This window comes from Glycine max, chromosome 10 (assembly GCF_000004515.6).
Source record: "Glycine max cultivar Williams 82 chromosome 10, Glycine_max_v4.0, whole genome shotgun sequence".
NCBI classification, from domain to species: Eukaryota; Viridiplantae; Streptophyta; class Magnoliopsida; order Fabales; family Fabaceae; genus Glycine; species Glycine max.
In genome coordinates, this window is record NC_038246.2 from 27186334 (window position 1) to 27205074 (window position 18741).

The 18741-nt window shown below is 36.6% G+C and overlaps 2 protein-coding genes and 1 long non-coding RNA gene across 3 annotated transcripts; 2 read left to right on the forward strand and 1 right to left on the reverse strand.

Moving 5' to 3' along the window:
* The first annotated feature begins 1478 nt into the window (after positions 1–1478).
* LOC100819254 (NADPH-dependent thioredoxin reductase 3) lies at positions 1479–14244 on the forward strand. The gene is made up of 10 exons (XM_003535818.5): positions 1479–1755; positions 2919–3126; positions 3226–3331; positions 3744–4009; positions 5399–5678; positions 10564–10671; positions 11673–11759; positions 11901–12005; positions 13400–13530; positions 14019–14244. The coding sequence occupies exons 1-10, from the start codon at positions 1548–1550 to the stop codon at positions 14077–14079; spliced, it is 1560 nt and encodes a 519-aa protein (XP_003535866.1). The 5' UTR covers positions 1479–1547; the 3' UTR covers positions 14080–14244.
* LOC102662334 (uncharacterized) lies at positions 12318–13056 on the reverse strand. The gene is made up of 2 exons (XR_416316.4): positions 12929–13056; positions 12318–12841 (listed from the first exon to the last, which is right to left on the reverse strand). It is a non-coding gene; the product is annotated as an uncharacterized lncRNA (long non-coding RNA).
* Positions 14245–14384: 140 nt separating the features above from the next.
* Positions 14385–17876, forward strand: LOC102662665 (uncharacterized). Its single transcript, XM_006588864.4, has 3 exons — positions 14385–16868; positions 16970–17088; positions 17201–17876. The coding sequence occupies exons 1-3, from the start codon at positions 15083–15085 to the stop codon at positions 17834–17836; spliced, it is 2541 nt and encodes an 846-aa protein (XP_006588927.1). The 5' UTR covers positions 14385–15082; the 3' UTR covers positions 17837–17876.
* The last annotated feature ends 865 nt before the right edge of the window (positions 17877–18741 follow it).

The window sequence follows — 18741 nt, forward strand, 5'->3', positions numbered from 1 at the left end:
GAATAGCAAGATCACTCAAATGAAATTAGTGTCCTTATCTTTACTTACCTTTTCATTTTCAATAAAAGATAAGTAAAGATGGACAACTGTCAGACCTTAATTTCGTTCGGGGACTACCGTTCGTTGATATTTTGATTCTTACTAGTCGAATTATGGTGTTTGACACCAGTTACAGTGTGAAGCAAGGAATCACTCATTGTTTTGATCAAGAAAACAAAAAGATACCAAGGAAGGGGGCAAAAGGGTATTTTTTGGATTTTCTAGATCCTAGCTCGCCCAGGCTAGCATCTGGCTCGCCTGAGCCATGAAATAGCTTGCCTAGGCTAGCATCTAGCTCGCCTGAGCCATGAAATTGCTTCATACCTAAGAAACCAGCTCGCTTGGGCGAGCTCATTCCTTCAGGGCTAAGCATTAGCTCGTCTGGGCGAGCTCCAGCTCACCTGAGCGAGCTTCAACCGCCCCAAAATCTGAATCGCGACCGTGATCATTCCCTACGTCGTTTTCTTGTTTTGTGTTCTTCGTGCAACAGTCGGTTAGTTTTGTTTTTAAGGATTGAATGTGATCTATGTACCCTTAGGGGTCCCCTATGTTATTATGTGCATATTCATCTTCTCCATCTATCATCGGTAATCTCATTTTTTTTTTTGTAAAGTTTAATCTTAATTGATCACTAGTGCCGTAAAGTTGTCTTTAAAGAGTTTGAAAGCTAATAAACAAAATCAAAATAAAACCAACTCATAACTAAACTTCTATCCATCAAAAAGTCACTTGAGATCGTTTCCCAACGCCTTAACGATCTTTTTGTTTGTAATTAAAATAAATTCTTCAAAAGCATAAAACCAACTCAACACACAAACTTTCTCACTTTAAAGAACTAAGTAAGTCTGAATTCCTCATCGCACTTGAGGATACGTAGGAGCAATTGTCGACCCCAAAAAGTAAAAAAAATATAAGAAGGGAAAATAAATAATTTTGAAATCACGTTGCGCACACTCGATTAAAGGTTATTGTACTTTGTGATGGACACGTTGGGTGTTAACACTTTCCTCATGCGTAAACAACTCTCCAACTCTTATTTTCAAAATTCGCAGACCTCTTTTTTATTTTTTTCTAACATTTTCCTTAAATAAATATTGGTGGCGACTTCAACGCGTTTTCTTTTTAGAAGACGCCCTTCTTGCTTTTTCACCTGCACGCCCGTAGCAAGATAGGTTGCGACAACCCTTAAAACCTACTCTAACCTTAATGAAGCTTCTTAAATGAGTTCACCTATTTGTTTTTTTTTTTTTTTTGCATCAATTTTTTTTATATAAAAAATACCCGTATTAGTGTGGGGTAGTATTTTGATGAGAGAATAGTCGTGTAAAGCAAACAAAAATTCTGCTCGATTTAACAGAACAAGCCAAAGTGGCAGCGTGGAGGTTTCGTTGGAGCGCGTATGGTCCACGCGCAAGTAACCAGAAACATAAAATAAAGAGAAGAACCCGCTCCAACTGTTTTAAGTCGCTCACTTGGTTGCTGCAATTTGTATGGTCTGAAAGAGCCCAATGGCTACCGCGAAGATAGGACTCGGAGTTGGTCCCGTCCCAACAACCACTCACCGAGTCACCGCCGTCGCCGCTTCTTCCTCCGCCGCATTCTCCCCGCCGCCGCACCGCCTCTTCTTCCTCAACTCGAGCCGGCCGCCCCTCCGACCTCGCCCCCTCCCCCTCCGCGTCGCCGCCGCGTCCTCCTCCCCCTCCGTCGCCGCGCCAGGTCTCGCTCGCCGCAACTACTATTCCTTTCGATGAATGTGACTGTAATCTCAGCGCGGCGAATTCAATGCCCGATTTGTTTCGTTTTGTTTTGTTATTTTAGTTTTTCGATTAAACTTTGCTGTGTGTGGAGTTTTTTTTCTCGGAGAAAACGAGGTTTTGTTGTTTTGTTTCGAATTGTGAGGCTCTATGCTTGGATTGAAGTTTGGAAAGTAATTCTGCGCGTTTCAATGGGCAATGAATGACGGATTTCAATGCACCAAATGAAGAAAGAAGGAAAAAAATTTGTCGCTCTTAGAGTAAAAATACTTTTCGGCTCTTCCGACTTTAATCCCTGCATGCACTGAGTTGGTTTTGGAGCATTGGTTGTTGATGAATGAAAGTCTCGCATTGTTAAGGTTTTGCTGAGTGATGGCCTGTGCGGTTTGGATTTAAGCTGTGAGATATTTGATGTGGAATTGAATTATAAGGTAAGGGAAACGTGTGGTTAGAATTGGGTGATGGGAAAAATGGTGGGTGGTAGTTACAGGGTTTGATAATTTGTGCTTCATTGTTGAGAACAGGTATTTGAGATAGAAACGTCAAGCACTTGGAGTTTGGAAGGTTGTTTTGGAATTTTATAGTGAAAAAGCTTGAATTGCGTGATTGTTGAATACTTGCGTGGCTTGTGTTTGTGGCCAGCATAATTATGTTTTATTATTAATAATCTTTTTCGGTTATTTGGTTTAGAGTAAATAATGTATACACTGATAGTGTAAAGGTTTTTTAGCTTGTCATCCAATCGCAAACCATCATAAATGGTAAAGTTTGTTAGATTTTCACAATAGCTACCTTAAAAGTCACACCAACAATGATTTTTGATTGGCTATCAGTGTAAAATAGTTTTACATTGACGATTCATAAGAATTAAACTTTTTGGTTAATCCAGTTTTCCCAGCCCAAAGGTAGTGCTGACCTTTCTGGCAGGTGTTGTTTTAATCACACTGTGTAGAGGTTTTATGTTTTCTCTGATCATAATACTGATGCCTTTTTAGTTACTGAATGTAATTATTAACTTTCCGTTAGTTTGTTCTTTTGTATGACAGTGTAATTGTTGTTATTGGTCTTTCTTTTGTTATTCGTAGATAAGTGAAGTTGACAGTGGCATCTTTTTTCTTCTCACAGGAAAAGGAGTTGAGAATGTGGTAATTATAGGTTCAGGCCCTGCAGGATACACAGCGGCAATATATGCAGCACGTGCCAATTTGAAACCTGTGGTGTTTGAGGGGTACCAAGCTGGTGGTGTCCCTGGGGGACAGTTGATGACTACAACTGAAGTGGAGAATTTTCCAGGATTCCCAGATGGCATAAGTGGACCTGATCTGATGGATAGGTATTAAAAACTGAAGTAAAAGCTTCCTATAACTCATTGTACTTTGTAATTTATTTTACTCACATATCCTTGGAGTTCTCACATTTTCTACTTATCTAGGATGCGACGGCAAGCTGAACGTTGGGGTGCAGAATTGTATCAGGAAGATGTTGAAGTTATTGATGTGAAAAGTAGTCCTTTTACTGTCCAAAGTAGTGAACGTAAGGTGATATATTCACTAGCAGCTAGCTGACTTACAATTTCATGATTGTGTAGATATTCATATTCCTGAAGATTCAAGGTTATATCTTTTATTTTAATTGGTTCTTCTTTGAATCCACTTCATGATGTTCTTCTCTTATGGATTTAAATTAATGCAAATTCTTGTACATATTTGGTAATAGCTTTTATTTGGAAATTAATATTTGGAGTATTATTCCTTCATAATGTGGGTCCTGACCTGAAAGTCGTTGAATTTACAAAATATGTACTGAAATTATTGCCATTACTTGTGATATTGATTTACATTAAGTTCTGACATCAATATTTTTTTAAATTTTAACATTTTTTAGTTGTGTTTCTTTGGAAGAAAATTAGCTGTAGTTACATCAGATTTTCTTGATTGTATTATAATTCAGGTTAAGAGCCATACTGTCATTTATGCTACTGGAGCTACTGCAAAACGACTTAGGCTACCACGAGAAGATGAATTTTGGAGCCGAGGAATTAGTGCTTGTGCAATTTGTGATGGAGCATCACCTCTCTTCAAGGGTCAAGTTCTTGCTGTCATTGGAGGGGGGGATACAGCTACAGAAGAAGCATTATACTTAACAAAGTATGCTCGCCATGTGCATTTACTTGTACGTCGGGACCAACTGAGGGCTTCCAAAGCTATGCAAGATAGGTGTGTCTGATTAAAATTTCCAAACTCTTTACTCAGGTTATTAAGGAACAACTAACTGTGCAATGTACGCTAAAATTTGCCATGATCTTGCATGTGAACATAAATTGAAGTTTCTTATATAATTACCTACTTGTATGCACTTCATAATGTATAACTTTAAGTTTCTCAACTCTCTCTCTCACACATGCTCGCACACGCACAAACAAAACCACAGTTTTTACTCCTGTGGAAAGATAGCTTTAAACAAACTTTGTTCAATCTGTCTTTTAATCTCATCGTCTGTGGCTGGTTTTCTATCGCTGGACCTTTATATTTGTATTATTGGATACATTATGTCTTTTAATTATTGTTTTTTCCCCTTTTATTTTGCTTCGCTGTTTAATAAATATATTTTTAGGTTCCTTTTTTCCTTTTCATATACATTATGATCATTATTTTTTAATCTTTTAAGCGAATTTTTTAGTCATTCTCTGTTTGTTTCATTTGTATTGGATGCCAACAATAGTTTGTGGGCCTTTTTGTGAACAAGTTCAAGTTTCTTTTGACTATAATTGACTTGTAAAACATTTCCTAGATTAAGGTTTGCCTGTGCCTTGCTTTATAGTGTATATGAAAAACTATATTTATCCTAAGGAAATAGAATGTTTGATCTTAATTATCATCTCACTTATGGGAAACTGCGCTCCCTCACTCTCTCCATATCTACCTAAAGACATAAACAAAGACGTATTACATGATCACTAGCACTTTCTTGCAAAATGAAGCAGTGGATAATAAGCATAGTATTCTTGTTTGATAACATTTTTCATTATGTCTGAAATTCCTGTGGACTTGAAAGATAGTTGTATTATGTTATAGTACCATTGTAATGCAGGAAAGAGAAGTAATTTCTTTTGGGCTTGAAGTTTTACATTACTTGCCAAATATTAGAAGCATACTGGATTTCTTGTCAAAGTTATCATTCAGTAGTGGTTATAAAATCATGCTATGGGGTTATAGATGTGGATTCTAGTATGATGTATTTGGTGGAAAAAGTGTTTACTTATGGCTTAGTCGATGACATCATAGTCAACTTATGCTGAACCCAAAGATATTACATGCTAGAAGTGAATGCTTGCCTTAAAAAGAAGAAATTAAATAGAACCTTATTTTGGGCACTCTCTAGACTGTAGATACTCAACAAGTTGCTTAAGTCTTAAATTTTTTTTATTAGAAAGAGAAAAAAATGGAGTTTGTATCATGCATCTTCTTTCATTGTCTTGTTAGTCTGTGTTTAGGTGGAGTTTTTCTTTATGATGGTGAATTATCTACTAATAAACATTTTTTATGTTGTGAGTTTTCAACTCCCTGAATGTTTGTTTAACAGGTTGATTATCACGAATGTTTCAGAGTGTTTGACAATCCCAATGTCACTGTGCACTTCAATACAGAGGCAGTGGACCTTGTAAGCAACACCAAAGGACAGATGTCTGGCATTTTAATAAGAAAGATTGATACTGGGGAGGAATCTGTGCTTGAGGCAAAAGGGCTGTTTTATGGCATAGGCCATTCACCAAATACTGAACTGTTGAAAGGACAAGTCGAATTAGACCACTCTGGCTATGTACAAGTTCAGGAGGGTACTGCAAAAACTTCAGTTGAAGGTGTATTTGCTGCTGGAGATGTGCAGGTATCCTATCATATTGAGTGCCTTCCACTTTTGTAGTTGATTTTTCTAGCATATTAGAATCAACACTACATTGTCCACAATAATGTACAACTTCTAATTAATATATGTTATACCATTCTAACAGTCGTTGACATAGCACAATAGCATCATTTGATTCTTGCGGTGTGGCCAGCCCCACCTAGTGAACTAAGGTTTTGTTTTATTATTTGTTTGTTTCTTTATGTCCTCTTCATTTGAAATGCCATTTGAGGGGGCAGAATTTTTACCCTTTTCCCTTCTCAAGTTAATCATGAATTTATGATTGCTGTTAATATAGACACTGAGCATATCTTTTACTATGAACTATGCAAATTCATTGGGAATTATATTGTCTGAATTTATCTAGTGATCCAATGTTACCTTTTGTTTGAAAAAATGCAGTAACTGCTGTAACTTTTAGTATCTTTGAGCCTGTTTGGATACACTCTAGAAGGACTTCTAGAAGCTTCTTTATTGGCACAAGTTCTTTTTTGTTTAGAAGCAGTGTTTAGATGCACAATATTTTCAGCTTTTGTAAAAGTCAACCATAAGCCAGAATTTTGAGCTTCTCCCAATTTCAACTTTTTGGGAGGCTGTCTCATATGGACAAAATACCCTCATGTAATTTAGAAAATTGCACTGATGTCCCACACTTTCTGTTTGGAGTCACGAACCCTAATCATTCTCTCTTTTGTTCTCTCTCGCATTCCTCTTTTTTCGTTTGTTCCTAAACTTCGCTCCTCGTCTTTGATCAAGGTTTGTTCCTCGTCTTCAATCAAGTTCCGTTCCTATTTTCTGTTTTTTTCTTTCTTTCGTTTGTAGTCTCATGTTTTAACTGAAATTGTTGATTTATTCCATATTTTGTGAATTTAGTCTTGGTGAACCCTAATCATTTGATCCTGTGAGCGTTCCTATTTGGTTTGTCTCCTCTTCTTCGATTTGTCAACATCACAGTAAGCCAATGCTTCGATTTTGCATTTTAATCTCTTTTTTTTTATTAATTGTTGATTCATTCCACATTTAGTGAATTTAGTCTTGGTGTTTGTTCAGTATGGCCATGGTGCAGTTGTGTGTGAATTCAATCTTTGTATTGTTTTCTTTGATTCCCCTTTTTGGTTTTGGTTTCTTTCCCATGAATGAATAAAATGAAATTTCGTGACTGCACATAGCGAGCCACATAGCCTTGACGTCTTCACTCAGAATTGTGCTTTATGGCTTTGAAATTTTAATTCTTGGCATAGGGTGTAGTAGATTTGTGTGTGTTGTGGTTCCAAGAGAGTGGGGAAGAGGAGATGATCTTCTTGTGAATAGAAAGAGGGTCCAAAAGAGTTTTTTATTTTTTGTCTTCTGTTTTCTCTATTGCTGCTGTGTTAGTTTTGGTTTTCAATTTTGGTTGTTGATGGGTTTTAATGGTGAAAGAAAGGAGAGAGGTTGGGAGTGTAGTGTTTGTGTTGTGGGTGAACTGTGATCTGTGTTCATTTTTGTGCTGCTGGACGTTAGAGACCAGCTATGAGACTTGTGAGAAGAGGATAGGTTCCTATATAAGAGAAATTTGCTAAAGGGTGGGTAGTGCTATTACCTAGTTTTGTCATGTGTCTGTGATTGCTGCAAAAAATTGGGGAGAAGGGTAAGGGAATCTCAGTTTAATTTCAATCTCTTACTTGTGTTGTGTTTATGTGTTTTTCTGTGTTAGATGGAGGTTCATTTTTTCCTTCACTTGTTATCTCTTTTGTCTTCTCCTGAAGCTTTGATATAGTTGACCAAAATTAAGCAATTATACAACAACAACAACAACAACAACGCCTTATCCCACTAGGTGGGGTCGGCTACATGGATCAACTTCCGCCATAATGTTCTATCAAGTACCATACTTCTATCCAAATCATTAAGTTCGAGATCCTTTTTGATAACCTCTCTTATAGTCTTTTTGGGTCTTCCTCTGCCTCGAATTGTTTGTCTTCTCTCCATCTGGTCTACTCTCCTCACTACAGAGTCTACCGGTCTTCTCTCTACATGCCCAAACCACCTAAGTCTATTTTCCACCATCTTCTCTACAATAGGCGCTACTCCAACCCTCTCTCTAATAGCTTCGTTTCTAATTTTATCCTGTCGAGTCTTACCACACATCCACCGCAACATCCTCATCTCCGCTACACCTACTTTATTCTCATGTTGGCTCTTGACCGCCCAACATTCTGTTCCGTACAAAATCGCCGGTTTTACCGCAGTCCGATAAAACTTTCCCTTTAGCTTGATCGGTACCTTTGCATCACATAACACCCCCGATGCTTTTCTCCATTTCATCCATCCTGCTTGAATGCGATGATTCACATCCCCTTCAATTTCCCCATCATCCTGTATTACAGACCCAAGATATTTAAACCGTGTGACTTGAGGGATAATATGGTCTCCTATTTTCACCTCTGAGTTAGAAACCCTCCTTCTTTTGTTGAACTTACATTCCATATACTCCGATTTGCTTCTGCTTAGGCGAAAGCCATGTGTTTCTAGAGCTCGTCTCCAAGTTTCCAACCTCTCATTCAACTCCTCCCTCGACTCTCCAAGGAGGACTATGTCATCTGCAAAAAGCATGCATCTCGGCGCTATCTCTTGGATTTGTTCCGTGAGGACATCCAGAATTAAGGTAAAAAGGTAGGGGCTAAGGGTTGACCCTTGATGCAAACCAATTGTGATGGGAAAATCGTCTGACTCTCCACCCTGTGTCCTAACACTAGTCGATACCCTATCATACATATCTTGGATAGCTCGAATATATGCAACCCTAACCCCTTTCTTCTCTAGAGCTTTCCACAAAATCTCTCTAGGCACTCTATCATATGCTTTCTCCAAGTCAATAAAAATTAAGTGCAAGTCTTGTTGGGCCATGCGATATTGCTCCATCACCCGCCGTAATAAATAAATCGCTTTCATGGTCGACCTTCCCGGCATGAAACCAAATTGATTCTCAGTAACTTGAGTCTCCTTTCTTAATCTCCGTTCGATCACTCTTTCCCATAATTTCATGGTATGACTCATGAGCTTGATTCCCCTATAATTTGCACAATTTTGTATATCCCCCTTGTTCTTATAGATTGGCACTAACGTGCTTCTCCTCCATTCCTCCGGCATGCGTTTTGACCTCATAATTTCGTTAAAGAGTTCGGTGAGCCAACAAACTATAATTCTTTGAAATCATAATTATGTTTTATGAATGCCATTGTTCAGTCCCATAATCAACTACTTATCTGCAACATGGGCACTGCTTAATATGGTTCTATCATTGTCATAATTGATATGTTATGGCTAGGCTGCTTCTGTTTTGGATTTTTCAAATGAGTAACAAATATATTGAAGGCAAGCAAGAGTAAAACTTTAGATTTATACTGTTCTTACCTGTCTAATTGTGATATTTAACCTCCACTTCCACTGTACTTAATCAATACCAAGACAATACTTGTGCTCTGCCCTCTTGCCTACTGAACATATTTTTAGGCATGTTATACTAGACTAGTTAAATGGCTGCTCAAAGAAGTTGAAATTCCTTGAAAAATCAAATCATCACTGTAATTTTGATGCAATGTATAATAATAGAATGTAGATGGCATGTCAGTGTAATTTTGATGCGCATAGCCAGCCGCATAGCCTTGATGTGCCAGATATTTAGCTTCACTCAGAATTGTGTTTTTATGGCTTCTAAATTTTACTTCTTTGTGTAGGGTGTAGTAGACAAACAAAACTGTTATTAGTATTAATATGAAGTGTACAAGACTCTGATTCCCAACCATTTCCATAGGGGAAATAATTCTCCCTTTTCTGGACTTCACATTATTGTCAGTGACTCTACGATTGTAACAGCTTGTAACTAGGATAGCTTCTCTGTCTATGAGTTGGCTTTATGTTTTATGGTTTCTATATAAATAAGAAATTCGTGAATGATTCAATCAGTCAGTATGAGTTGGCTATATCTCTGAATCTCTGATCCATTTATCTTTAGTTATATTATCCCTTTCAATTTTAATTACTAATCTACATCTAGATGGCCTCTAACATGGATACAGGACATAGAGTGAATTAAACGTGCCTGTGCTCAATTTAATAGTTGTCGATACTATGCTTTATTTTATTTTAATTTAATGCATTTTCTGTTTTGAGCCTTGGAGCATCTTCTAGAAATTCTTGTTTATTGGAAGACAAGGTTACATATTCATGAGATGGATACATTTGGACAATTTTATATTGGATGACATGTTCTTTTTTTTTTTTTTGGTTATACATTATTGTTGCATAATGATCAAATTATTATTAGGAAGGTGAGTGATTAGATTGTTACAAAAAATAATCTAAGAATTACATTTTTATTTTGCCAATTATTGATGTAGAAAGCCGTATAGTTGAACCTTTTAATAGTAACAGGCACTTTTGTAATTGAACCTTTTAAGACCTAATTGAACCTTTTTTAGAAATTATGGAATCTAATTGAACCTTTTTTAATTATAATACTTTTACAAAATAATTAAAGAAAATATATAAGGAAATAAATAAATAGTTAAAATAGAAATATTTTCATTAATAAAAGGGAAAAAATTATTACATTTAATTGTATTTAATTTAAATATTTCATTTAATTTTTATGACCTTTTTATTAATTTTAAGAATATAAAAGCACTTTTGTAAATTATCCAAGCACTACTTTTATAAGCTCTTCAAGGGAAGCACTTAAATAAGTATCATCCAAACACCTAATTAACTAGTCTAACAAGAGCTTTTCATAATAGAGCTTCTGGATAAGTTTTTCTCCTAGAAGCTCTACTAGAGAAGCTTATCCAAACATATCCTTTATTAAAGTTATTTCTTCTTATTCTCGTAGGACCATGAATGGAGGCAAGCTATAACTGCTGCTGGATCTGGATGCGTTGCAGCTTTATCAGTTGAGAGATATCTTGTGAGCAATGATCTTCTTATAGAGTTCCATCAGGTATTTGACTTCAAAGAACTCCTATTTTGTTTTCGCTTATCGTTCTTTTGGTATATAACACTGTAGATTGAGTGTACACATCACATTACCAATTTACTGTATCTTTATTATATGTCTTAATTCTTGTACATTTCCACAGAAGCAGATGCAACTTTAGCAAGATTTGCTTGTAAAACTTATATCTATAAATTTATAAAACTTAATAAATTTAGTGCATCTAATTGTTATTTGATAACGGAGATAATCTCTAAGTCTACTTTACTAAGTTCCTTAAAATTTTGTTATAGAACAGGACAAGAATTTAGGTACAGTAATTGAATCTTTGTTGATAAAACACAATTTCTGAATTGATATCAAGGTGATGCTGAACCAATATCGGTAGCATTGTTGAACACAGTCCACCTTTCCTCTGCCATGTATGTATAATCATGAGACCTGGACTCTCTTCCTTCCAAAACAATCAACACCCTCCAATTTCTCTTCAGAACTGCCTTGGAACTACTCTCTGCACGGTAATCAACCAAGGGCTTATTTGTCAAACACCCTGAATCAATTCCTCTCACCGTGACACATTGCAGTTTAAAATCTGTGGTTGAGACTTGAGATTAATCCCAGTTACATTCAATGGTACAAAATTTTTTTTTTTTTTTTTATCAAAATCAGTTCTACCCAATTTTAAAACAAGTGGGCCCTAAACAGCTACTACCGGAGGGAAGGACATAATTTAGAGCAAATATGAATAAATGATATACCGAACTACTATATGTATCTAGTGGTATTCAAATATTTCTTTTTTGGCCATAACTTTTGTGAACTATTATATGATATACCTAAAGTTATATATTGCTTTACTTTAGCCATCATACAACTGGTACTAGTAAATACTATATATTAATCCACAATTACTAATAATAGGGAAACTGACTTTACATTAAATCAGTTTATTCATGTAACATAATCCAATGTAAATCTCAGCCTTCCAATTAAATTACTTGTAACAGCCCAAAACTGAAGAGGTTAAGAAGGAACAAACAGACAGGGATGTACACGAGGGCTTTGACATTACACTTACGAAGCATAAGGGGCAGGTATGTGCTTCCATATCAAATGCTTATGCTAAATGGGATTAAGTCTTAGTATTTGCAATGTCCAATTAGTTCATTTTATATTGAGTTCTTTAGTTTGCTTTATAATTCATTTTCTTTGCTGGCGTGATTTCCTCTTTACAGTATGCTCTTCGAAAATTGTACCATGATAGTCCAAGGCTTATATGCGTATTATATACTTCACCAACATGTGGTCCCTGTAGGACTCTGAAGCCAATCCTTAGTAAGGTATGTGAAAAGGGGAGATTTAAAGTTATATCATGATCCTGAAGTTATATATCATAATGCTCATGGGTATTTTCAGCCTGCGACATGATAAATTATAAATAAGCACTTAGTAGGAATGAACACACAATTTTGTGTTTTGTTAGCACAGAATCATTTCCTTATAAAAAAAAAAAGAGAAAGAAAGAAAAGTAACTATGCTGCATGATACATTAACAAGTCTGCAGAATCAGTATGCACACCATTATATTTTTTATATTTTTTATATTTTAATAAAAGAAACAATATAATAGAAGAGAAAGAAGAAAGAACTACTACTAAGAACACCAAATAAGATACCTTAAAAGATGTCAAAGAACACAGAACCCAAACCAAAAAAGGGTAAATGCACATGAACTGAGCAAAGTCCACCAGTCTCTTTGAATGTCAAAAGAAAGAAAGAAAAAAAAATGAACCACTCTAACATAGACATTAGCTAATTTCCAAAGTGAAGCTAAGAATAACACTTTATAACCTTTACGTTAAGATGGAGGTCAGATCTATAAGTGCTTATATCGAGTTTATACATGCCACTGCACATCCGACGAGGCTTGCTGATAACAACGAACCTAGACCCAGAAGAATCTCCAAGAGACCCTCAGGATGGGAGGAGTTCATCCATTAGAATCCTTCAGAAGCTTTCAGAAAACTGGGGGTCACAAAAGGAAACTCACCATAGTAGAATTCCCTTCTTTTGTATTTCCGGCCGTTAGTGCCACGTAGCTGGGCCATGTGCCTTAGATCCTTCTCGAATATTGCCTGCATTCTTCAAATCTGTCTAGCGAATCTTCGTCCCTGAGCTGGCAGGACCATTAGCATTTGTCATTTATGTGTGCAAACTCTATAAATACGACTATGAATAAATGAGAAGGCATCAGAAAATTCACCAAATTTCCTCTTCTTCTTCTAAATTCTAGGAGGCAGTCCTGACCTCGAATTCAGGAACATTGATCCACTTACCACTTGCCTTACCATGGTGGTGAATCTCCACAAGAAATGATTTGGAACAGATGCTGGAATCTACTAATGAGGGGGCCAAAGTTATAAATGTCATGAATAAAAATACTAAGCAATTAATAGGCCACTGAAATAGTACTCAATTACTGCATATAGTCTTAGGTTAGTTGTAATTCGTAACACACTATTGGGCCCATCCCCATAGGTAGTCTGTTTACTCATTTAAATTTGTATTAGTCACAGGCCATCACATGAGCCAGTAATAATGACTGCAGCTAGGGCCCCTTTAACGTATAAATAAAACTACTTCCCATTTCATGTTAAATGTCACTATTTATTTTCAATCTTAAATTGAACAGGAAATATTTATTTTAATGTTTTTCTGACATGTCCTATTTCAGGTGATTGATGAATTTGATCAGAATGTTCATTTTGTCGAAATTGATATAGAGGAAGATCCAGAAATAGCTGAAGCAGCTGGAATAATGGGTACTCCATGTGTGCAGTATTTTAAAAACAAGGAGATGCTCAAGTTAGTATTATTTGATCTTTCCCCTTATTCTATAATAGGTCTTGCTAATAGTGCCCTAAGGGCACTACTAGTTAAGGAATAAATAAATAGAAAGTTTTTATTGTTGGAATTGCATTGGAAATCACAAAGGTGTTTATTGTTACACTTTCCAATAAAAACTTTTCACTTTTGATTTCTTAACCATAGCTCTTAAGGCGGCACTGGTTAGCATTTTTCTTTTATTATTTATCATCTACACAAAATAAATGATTCCAGCATGGTTTGATATCATTGTATCCCCCAAGATATAATCATTAACTGTTATTGCTGTCGTGGTGATGGTATGGTATCCTTACATAATTTGATTAATGAAGTAATAAACTGTGACTAAAGCTGCTAATTGCTCTTCTTTGTTCTTTGGAGTCTGAGGGGGCCATTGTAATGGACTTGCTTCATTGTTATTCTAACTAATTTTTTTTATCACTCATAGTTGTGCACTGATTTTGCAGGACTGTCTCAGGAGTCAAAATGAAGAGAGAATACAGAGAATTCATTGAAGCAAACAAATAAAAAAAATTCGAGGGTGATACCCGAATTCTGTGATTCAATTTTGTTTTCCATTTTAGCCAGCTGAATAGCGCTGTCAATTTTGACAACTATTCCTTGAACTAAACAGCAACTTCATAGATTGTACATGTAGAGCTACCAATCACTATTACTGTTTTGATTGTTCAATATTGCATTTTTCATATTTGAATTTAGCAAGTCTCAACTACAAAACATCTCGTTGACGACATTGTGGTGAGGAAATTATGATCATCATCCAAGCTGATGTGATAAGTGTCTGTCAAAATCAGTGTTGTTAAATGGCGGCCATGGCGGCGCCATGGCGGTTTTTCATGGCGGATTTTCGAAAAAACGCCACCGAATAGCGGTGGCGTGGCGGGTTTGGGATGGCGGTCGTGGCGGGGTGGCGGAAATGGCGGAAATTCGTTTGGCTTTTGTCCGCGGTAGGAGTTGGGCCGACTCGACCCAATCCTACCCGGTTATTCATTAAACTAAAAACCCTCCACAGCTTGCGTTCAGAACAGCCTGCCTGCGTCCCTCCAACAGCTTGCCTTCAGAACCTCCCCTGCCTGCGTCCCTCTCGCACCCCGCCGCACCCAGCCGCCACCGCGACACCACCCCTTGCTCGCAGTTCGCACGCGCATGCATCGCGACGAGGCCCGCAACGCACGAACGGCGACGACGAGCTCTGACGACGAGCCCCAGCAACGCACGCATCGCGACACCACCCCTTGTTTCTGTCTCGCGAAGGAAGAAGACGAAGAAGAGGAAGAAGACGCGTGGGTCAGCTGATCTGTCTTTTTTTTTATTTTGTTTTGGGCTTTTTGCTGTTTGACACCCCATTTTTCTGTCTACAGCTTTTTTTTCCTTTTGTTATTTGACACCCCATTTTTCTGTCTACAGTTTTTTTTTCCTTTTGCTATTTGACACCCCTTTTTACTGTTAACAGTCCCTTTTTTTTTCTATTTGACACCATAATTTTTTTTTCTGTTCAGTCCTCTTTTAAATGGTTGAACCATCATGCGATGCTACTACTGCAAGTGCAACGAGGAAAAATAAGGCAGACCCAGGCTGGAAATATTGTCATTCACTAGTGGAAGGTGATACAAACACCATTGTTTGTAATTTCTGTGGAAAAATCACTAAGGGAGGAATAACCCGAGCCAAACAACACCTGATTGGGAAGTCGGGCAACGTTGCAGCTTGCAAGAAAACTCCCCCAAATGTAATCGAAGAGTTGAAGGAATATATGGCTACAAAAAGAAGTGGGACCACTTACAGTACTTCTGGCAGTGGTAATATGACAAATATAAGAGATTTTGAATTTGGTGAACCGATTGGATGTGATGGAAGTGAAGAAGATGAGTTTGCAGACTCTTGTAATGCTGTTGCAAGTGCAAAGACAAAGTGTGGGACTAAAAAAGGACCAATGGACAAATTCTGTAAGAATCCAGAAAATGCAATCAATCGGAGAAAAATGGAGATGCTGAGTCAAATGAACATAAGAGAGTCAATGGATAAGAATGAAGTATTGAAGGTGCATCAACATATTGCTCGCTTTTGGTACCAAGCAGGTTTGTCATTCAACCTCATTAAATTGAAAAGCTTTGAGAACATGGTTGCAGCCATTGGTCAATATGGGCCACATTTGCCCATTCCTAGCTATCATGACATCAGAGTTCCACTCTTGAAGAAGGAAGTTGAATATACTGAAAATTTGATGAAAGGCCATTGGGAGCAATGGGTCAAGTATGGTTGTACTATTATGTCCGATGCATGGACTGATCGGAAACAAAGATGCATCATTAATTTTTTTATTAACTCTCAAGCTGGTACCGTGTTTTTGAAGTCTGTTGGTGGCTCTGATTTTGTAAAGATAGGTGAAAAGCTTTTTGAGTTGCTTGATGTCATTGTGGAGGAAGTTGGAGAAGAGAATGTTGTTCAAGTTGTAACCGATAATGGGAGCAACTATGTTTTAGCGGGTAAGTTGTTGGAGGAGAAAAGGAAACATATTTATTGGACTCCTTGTGCAGCTCATTGTATTGATTTGATGCTTGAAGATATTGGGAAGCTTCCCTTGATAAGGAAGACAATTAGAAGGGCAATTAATCTAGTTGGGTTTATCTATGCCCATTCTAGTACCTTGAGTTTGTTGAGAAATTTTACAAACAAGAGGGAATTGGTGAGACATGCTATTACTAGATTTGCCACTTCTTATCTAACCTTGGAAAGGCTTCACAAAGAGAAAGCCAATATTAGAAAAATGTTTACTTCTGATGAATGGACCTTGAACAAGCTATCTAAGGAGCCTAAGGGAAAAGAAGCTGCAAAGGTAGTGCTCATGCCTTCTTTTTGGAATAGTGTGGTTTACACTCTTAAAGTCATGGCTCCACTTGTGAAAGTGCTTCGTCTTGTGGATGGTGAAAGGAAACCAGCCATGGACTATATTTATGAAGCAATGGACAAGGCAAAAGAAACAATTATCAAGTCTTTCAACAACAATGAAAGCAAGTACAAAGATGTGTTTGAAATCATTGATAAAAGATGGAATTGTCAGCTTCATAGGCCATTGCATGCAGCTGCCCACTTCTTAAATTCAGAGTTCTTTTATGACAACACTGACTTGGAGTTTGATTTTGAGGTCACCAATGATTTGTTTGAGTGCATTAAGAAGTTGATTCCACAATTTGATGTGCAACAGAAAATTCTAACCGAGTTGCATCTTTACAAAATTGGTGTTGACCACTTTGGTTCCGACTTTGCAATGGCTCAAAGGAAAACCCATTTTCCTAGTAAGAAACTTTTATCATACTATTTTTTTTTATGTATTAGTGATTTAGTGTTATAATTCAGAATTCTAAGTTATGCTCTTGGTTGGTAATTGGTATTGCAGCATATTGGTGGCGAATGTTTGGGTCACAAACTCCAAATTTGCAGAAGCTAGCTATTAAGATTTTGAGTTTGACTTGCAGTGCTTCAGGATGTGAAAGAAATTGGAGTGTGTTTGAGCAAGTAATTGTGACAAAACTCTAACTATACTTTTTAATTTTATTTAATTTTGATTATCAAGTTATATTTGGAGTATATTTGAGATTGAAATCAACATTTATTTGTTATGTTGTAGATTCATTCCAAAAAAAGAAATAGGCTTGAGCACAAGAGGTTGCATGATTTGGTGTTTGTCAAATACAACCAACAATTGAAGCAAAGATATAATGCAAGAGATGAAATTGATCCAATTTCTCTTAATGATATTGATGTATGCAATGAATGGCTCGTGGGAGAGATGGATCAAGATGATGATAATGATGCTGGAAATGATTTGGTATTTGAAGATGATGATGCTCTAAATTGGGCAACTGTGTATCAGGCTTCGGGGGTTGGAGAGTGTAGGATGTATACTAGGCGGAAAAAGCAAAAAACAAGTGTTGCTGCTGCCCAAACTTCTAAAAAACAGGCAATGGTTGTTGGATCTTCATCAAGGAAGCAAAAAGCAGTCCAAGAAAATGATGAGGGTCTAGATGTTGAGGAGAATATTGATGTTGAATCTGAAGAAGAAGAAATCATGGTCAATTTTGAAGCTATGATGGGGAAGAGGGAGAGGGAGATGCTCCATTACCATATGATAACATCGAAGATGATTATGTTGGGATTGGAGAAGATGATTAGAGCCTCAACCTTCACTTTGCACTTTGCATTATGTTTTTATCATTTTCTTATTTTGAACTCTTTAATGAGTTTATTTGGTGTTGGTACTTGATTATTGTATGAACTCATGAAACTTTTTTAGTTTATTTGAATGCAATCCTTTGTTTTTTTCAATTTCAATTAGTTTATATATATGTTTTTTTTTGTCCACCATGACATCCGCCATTTTCCGCTACGCCATCCGCCATATTTTTATGGCGGATTTTTGACTTTCCGCCATGAACCGTCATCCGCCATTAACAACATTGGTCAAAATTAATGTAACCTATCATATATTTGTGGCAAAATGACATCATGGGATTCCTTTTATAAACTTATTTTCAAAAGGGGTCTCTTTTTAAACATATTCTTGAGGGGGGTCTGTTTTGTAAAAAAAATCACGTGATATTATCATTCTCATCATGTAACCCCACTATTCATGTCAGCAGAAAAAGTCACGTGTGCCAAGTGTGTTTCATCATCACCACTGACAAAACACATTGCTTGCATGGTCATGGGTTCCGCTTGATGCACTGGCGATAGGGGTGGGAATAGGTCAGGTCGACCTACAGGGGCCTACGACCTGACCTACATAAAGTCTGGCTTGAATTGACCTATTTAATTAAAAGATTAGGCTCAGGTTTTTTTAAAAGCCTATTAAATTAAATAGACCAGACTTAGGCTTGTTAAAAAATCTTATAAGCCTGATAGGTCGGCCTATATATATATATATATATATATATATATATATATATATATATATATATATATATATATATATATATATATATATATATATATATACTTATATTATTTTTTGGATATATTTGAAACTATCAGTACACATTACTATTCCATAATTTCTATTCCTATAATCAAGTAAGACTTTAATTACAATTTAGGTGTGAGTCATGTGCCCTTTTATATTCCTCATTATTTTTATTGACTTTCCTTTTCCTTTAACTTTCCTATTACGTT